Consider the following 6,000-nt stretch of genomic DNA (forward strand, 5'->3'; position numbering starts at 1 on the left):
TCAAAGACTTTTTGTGAAGCGCGGCCGAAGTGTTTGGATAAGCCTTTCCCCACTTAGTTCTCATGCCAATATTTGGAAGTAAACTGATTGCGACTTCTGGGTCAAGTGAGAAAGGGTAAGGGTTAGGGTTTGTCTTTGGATTAGAGTTATTGTTCTTTGTCCTTCTTTTGGAAACAGGAGCTGTTTTCTGAACTTTAAAGCTATATGTAACGTACAAAGATGCTACGCCAGGTTACAAGAGCAAGGGAGCTGCAATGTTGTGACCTGATTTTAGTTTGTTCAAGTCTCTGAATCAACCACTGCCTTGATAAGCAACCTACTAAAGTTCCAATATTGAGCTGACTTACAAATTTGAAAGTCAAACTGTAATTTATAGCAACCAGGAACCAAGAAATGTGAAATGTTGAATTTTAAGTAAAGGGGAGGTGTTAAAAGAACTTGGGAAGACTCTCAAAAAGCCATTTTTCATCCTAAAATATAACAATATTGACATGAAAACACTTCTGGTAATGTTACCCAATAAAGGGCCAAACCACATGTTAAGCAACCTGATATCAGGCCTCTGTTTTTGTTACTATCGTCTTATTTGGCTTGTAAACACGACACAAAGCCCCCCACACTAGCGTTTTCAAAGGGAACATATTCCAAAACAAAATCACAGAATCGTTACTTGTCAGCGATGAAAACTTAACAACAAATTTGCACACATGGAAGATAAGGAAAATCCAGAAACTTTGAAGTTCTTATCGTCCGCAAAACTTGTTACAGTAGCTAACAAATCCCCTGATTATCCACAGATAACAGTTTTCTGAGTTGAAAACACAGGAAGATCAGGTTCCAAAAACCACTCAAAGGCCAGCGGATTTGTTTCTCTCCAAACACGACATTTAGCGGCTCTGAAGAGCTGTCAACCCCACAGAGACAGATCACTGACAAGTAGCCTTAAGCGACCCTTAAACATTTATATCATTCGTTTACAGTGTTTACGGAACTGTTGGAGTCACCATGTGGCGTACACCTCACATGCGTGCAAGTTTCGAACAGATTTAACTGCATTACGTGAAGCACTATCTGAAAGTTTCTGATGTAAAAACTCACATGTGTGCATTAATTAGGTTAATCGTAACAGATACCAGGACACTATCTGATATTCCTGAATAGACAGAGACAACCACAACAACAGGAGATGTTTACCCTTTTAGAATAGGTGCGGATTGACGTGTCTGACTGAGTGCCTGTCCTACAGTAATCATATACAGTAATACTGCCCTACATTCTATGATCAGGTCTCCATCTCTAATCTCCTTATGTCAGGAACCAGGATTTGGGTGTGGCAACTACCAGTAAGAAGATTTGTAGTGTATGAAACCTCAGCAGCTGAGCTGACAAATCCTGAGAATACAGCTAACAAAACCCAATAAAGTTTTCACCCACCAACAAGGTTACAAGAATCATCATGAACAATTCTAGAATTTCAACTTAAGTTTAGGTAGAAAGTTTGAAAACAGTTCTCAACTTTTACATGAAAGATAATCAGAGCCAGATCATATGCAATTCATATTTCACTCAAACTAGTCTTCCTTGAGCACAAAGCAGGGCTGTGTCCAGGAATCAGCCCTCTGTCCAAGGATGGAAATTTGCTTGCTGGGATGGGAAAAAAATTCAACCCTTCAGAAATTCATGAAAGCTCAAAGGGACAGATTAAACAACAAATATCAACAACATAGGCTCCGAAACAATGAGCAGAGACAGCCCTGACAAAATACAGTCAAAAGCTGAATCCTCTTCTGAGCTGTTGTTTGACTGTATATCCCTGAACTTACCTAAATCCACCCAGGTGTAAAATTGTTCCTCACAGCGGAAGCTGTTATTACAACACTCAATTTGTCAGGCTGACTGCCTGCCAGGTTGCTATGCCCCTCCGGCCATTCTGGGCTCCAAACAAATGAAACTTGTCAAGCCTAATCCAGCGCTAGCTGGGACTGGAAGTCTCAATACACAGGGCCTGGACGTGGCTCAAGACACTGGCAGGGTTGACTCAATAAAAAAAGAGATCTCGTAAACACTTTAAGAGTTCCTTTCACAGAAGCAAACCACACGTACATGCACAAGTACAATGTACACAGTCACCCCAACACAGGTCAACTTGTACATTCTAGCAACTCTAAAGTAACATGAAAGGGTCTAGCGCTAAGCTAGACAAGTGAGAAATTGATATACAGAATGACCTACAAGAAGCCAAAAGAGATTAAGGAAGGAAACACTCCATCCCTTAGACCTTTCATGCATACCCCCCTCTTCCGGCTTAAAGTATCAAAGCTAATTTAGCTCTCCAGGTCAATAGCTTTAGAACCATGGCTAGAAGTAGTCTGAGTAGAAGTCTGTCTTGGAGTCCAACAATCTAGCAGTAGTTAGAATGAAGATTCTGTCCTCTGCTAATGTTACTTTACCTAGTACCAGACTCAGTCAGAGAGTAAGACAACTTGTTACCTGTTCGGAGCTGCTGTAGCATGATTCGTTGTGACTAGCGCCTGTCTGAAGTTATGCACATTGTACTAATTTGTAGCTCCTTCAAACATGCATTTACACCATCCACTTGAGACGTTCCCAGGCAACAACAGACTCCTTCAAATGGGTCTTGGTACTGTGCTTATAATGTCCACAAGGAAGTACTCTTACATTTAGTATGGGGAGCACAAGCTATAAGGGTTATAATACCTTGCATGTAGGGAACACATATGGCGTAAAAACAGACTCTTTCAATGGTTCTTCATGTGCTAACATTTACAATGAAGCACTTATGCCTAATCCACATAGAGAACACATTGCATAACGACTGCACTAGGGGGTGATTCAGTAGCGCTTGAGAGTTTGATAGAGGTGCTTGAGTATGACCTTGTGCACAAGTGGCCTTAGTCATATCATTGAGGGTCACAACTCACCATAATCCTACCTGAGTCTAATACAGGTGTTTTTCTCAGGTACCATCGGAAAACACCTGGGACTTATGTCAGAACAACAAAGGCTGCAAAAGACTATGATTTGCAGCAGGACTTGTCATACAGTATGCCAATCTTTCTTTGTACACATACCTCAATTACCTGGATGTAATCATGTTGAAAGGATATTGAGTAGTTATCTTAATATACATCCTTTTATCTGAAAACAGGAAAGAACGTTCTGCATCTGACCGTGAAAAAAAAACACGGGTACATTCTCTCCAGATTCTTACCTCCTGAAAAAAACTATGGTACCACAGCTTTGTGAAAACTTAAAAGGAAAGTCTGAACTCAATGAAATGTGTGTTAAATTTAGGACCCAGCCGACAGACTGTAGCTCTTAAGCCTACACTTTGTAAGTACTTACATTGCAGCCTTAAGCAGCCTTCCCACCATTGTTATGCCTTGCTTGACAACAACTTTTGTGTGCCAAGTTTAGTTCTACAGCTCATCTGTTTGTACAAGGGCCGTTACGTAAACATCGCAGCCCCAGGACACCTAGAAACCGTCATGGTATTTACCGACCTCTCGCATTAGCATTGCGCCTTAACAAAAAGCTGCTTTTCATCCCCAGACCTTATTCATAGCGGCACATTCTGGAGGATGCCTGGAGGACATACTGGTCTTTATTTATTCAGGACTTTTCTCCACTTCCGTGGGGCCATCATGAGAATACTTAAGCTCCCAGCTAAAACCTGTATATATCAAAGTGTAGTGTGTTCCTGTCAGACACACCTGCCTAAATATCTTCAATCAAAATAATACCTTGTTACCTGTGAAGGCTGGACTTTCTTTATCTTCATACTTCCTAATACACTTACAAACATTACAAACAAACACAGTACAACATTCCTGCTAATGCTGTCAATAATAAAACAAACCACATGCTCCTCAATGCTAGACTGTAGTGGTCTGCTGCTACCTTATCACTGAATCAGTGACACAGCCTAATTTAGCTCAGCGATTAAGAACCCATTGTGTTTTATTTGAGCTGGGACGGCTGTACCGCTTAATTCCCTCTGGGCAAACCACACGGACTGTTCTGTCTCGGGGTCGAGTGGGACAAAATACTGACAGAACTGCGCATGAATCGGGGTCATGCAAAAGTTTGTTGTAGATATGAAACAAGTTGGTAAAACACTCAACAGAAGCTACTAGTGTTACCAGGGCATGTTGAACCTTGTAACTAAAGGTTATACATGTGAGTGTCACTGCATGACCTGACCACACCAACAAACCCATTTATAAACAACAACTGTTGTTGTACAATTGAAATTGGAAGATTGCTTTTATACAAGTATTGGGCATTTACAACAAAGCTTTCAATAAAAACCTTGATTTTTTTTTTCAAGTGAATAATTTTTCCTATCTAACTTATTCTAAGGGTACGCCTGATTCTTTTGCTAGACAGCAAAATACCTTGCTTAGAATTATGCTAGTAGTACAAATTGTATTGCCTCTACTTTATCTTGAAGTGGGATTGTGCGATTAGCACTCATGTGAAGTAATGGGATTTCCATTACTCACATACTTGGCCCACTCGGATCCCACACGATTTAATCATGTTGACATACTTCTGGTTTCTAAGACGAGAGGGTTGGGCCAAATGCAGACGACAAAATCGAACTCACAACTTCAAATGTTGTCTGTTCAAGTTTTCTCAGCAAAAACGACGGGACATCATTGTATTAGACACAACTAATTAGAGCAAGTGGCAAACTACAATGGATAGAAGCCCTGTTTGCGTTGTTGGCTAATTTTCTGAATCAACGAAGAAAAGGGGCTTCACTCACCTGTATAGTAACCGTAGTGTTGCAGGTGTTTCTTCATAAACGCATCGTACGAGTTCTGTGGGCAATAAAAGTTATGTTAAGATCCGAAACTTCGCAAGAAAAATGTAGAAAACGAGTAGAATGTGATTGATACAACAAGGAAGTCAATAAAACTTACCACGCCGAACTCAAACTCTGGATCGGGCTTTAGTGAGAAACTCATCTTGGGATTCGAACCGGCGACTTCCACACGAGTTGCCCGCTCTCTTCACCTCCAACTTGTACAAAACAACCCAGGCAAGCCGACCCCGGCGTATCAATGCCTAATTGACCCCTAGGATCGCCCTTCAGCTGAAATACAAGTCCTCGAAACCCTACTCTAGGCCCCCATGTTTGACAATCCGACACGGAAAGTATCTCAGCAACAAGCAAACATCGGAGACAAAGTTTTCAGTCGGAGCCATTCTTTCACCTGGAGCCGAACAACACACATGCTTCACCAACAATGGTGGCCCTACGCACAGAAAATAGTTCCAGTGGAAATGCACCGGCTCGTTCAGCTAAAAAAAAGATAATTCAAAACGGTAACCCTAATGATTAAAAATAATAACAACTATATGTAACTGCAGTATTTTTGTAATGTTCTAGATTTTAACTTACAAACTGACGGAACATGGACTTTGATCGCGGAAGAATACCATAACCTCCTTCTGGGACAAACCAAACTGACTTATTGCGATTTCATTGATAAGATGGACAAGTAAACCGTGTCGAAAAATCTGAATTTATAACCAAATATTCACAATTGTTGTCTAACTAACAGAATATGTGGCATCATATGTCTTTTTAGGATTATAAATATATTTTCTCTTAGGTGGACGTCCCCTATGAGCTATTTGGATGGTAAGGTCCTCCAGCCTCGCTTTCGCCCTTCCTCTTTTTCCATCGTCAGCCATCTTGGAGCCGACGAGAAGCAAAAACAGTAAAAATGGTGAGGTATTTTTGGACGTTTTAGAAAGTTATATGCGAGTTAACACGATGAATTTGGTCGCTTATGATAAATATATCACTGATACTTACGATTTTATGGATTGTGTGTGTGGATGGCTCGGTTTGACTTGACAATCGCCAGTTTACTGGCTACGGTCACCGTCAGGACATGCTAACTTTTTCCATCAGAAATCAGCTCGTGTCGTTACAACATGAACCCAATATAACATCTGTATCAT

The 6,000-nt window shown here is 40.8% G+C and overlaps 1 protein-coding gene across 7 annotated transcripts in view; it reads right to left on the bottom strand.

Annotated features, from left to right (window-relative positions):
* Positions 1-5,290, bottom strand: part of LOC118413175 (cytosolic carboxypeptidase 2-like) — a 54,693-nt gene extending 49,403 nt beyond the window's left edge. For 4 of the 7 annotated variants that reach the window (XM_035816380.1, XM_035816376.1, XM_035816377.1 and 1 more), the window contains exons 1-2: positions 4,950-5,290; positions 4,793-4,847 (exon numbers count right to left, since the gene is read on the bottom strand). In XM_035816380.1, the coding sequence (XP_035672273.1) occupies positions 4,793-4,847; positions 4,950-4,994 (100 nt within the window). In that variant the 5' untranslated portion in view covers positions 4,995-5,290. The remainder of the gene's footprint in view (positions 1-4,792; positions 4,848-4,949) is intronic. The other 3 variants (XM_035816385.1, XM_035816379.1, XM_035816381.1) reach the window with 1 other exon arrangement.
* Between the last annotated feature and the right edge of the window lie 710 nt (positions 5,291-6,000).

This window comes from Branchiostoma floridae, chromosome 4, assembly GCF_000003815.2.
Source record: "Branchiostoma floridae strain S238N-H82 chromosome 4, Bfl_VNyyK, whole genome shotgun sequence".
Classification (NCBI taxonomy): domain Eukaryota; kingdom Metazoa; phylum Chordata; class Leptocardii; order Amphioxiformes; family Branchiostomatidae; genus Branchiostoma; species Branchiostoma floridae.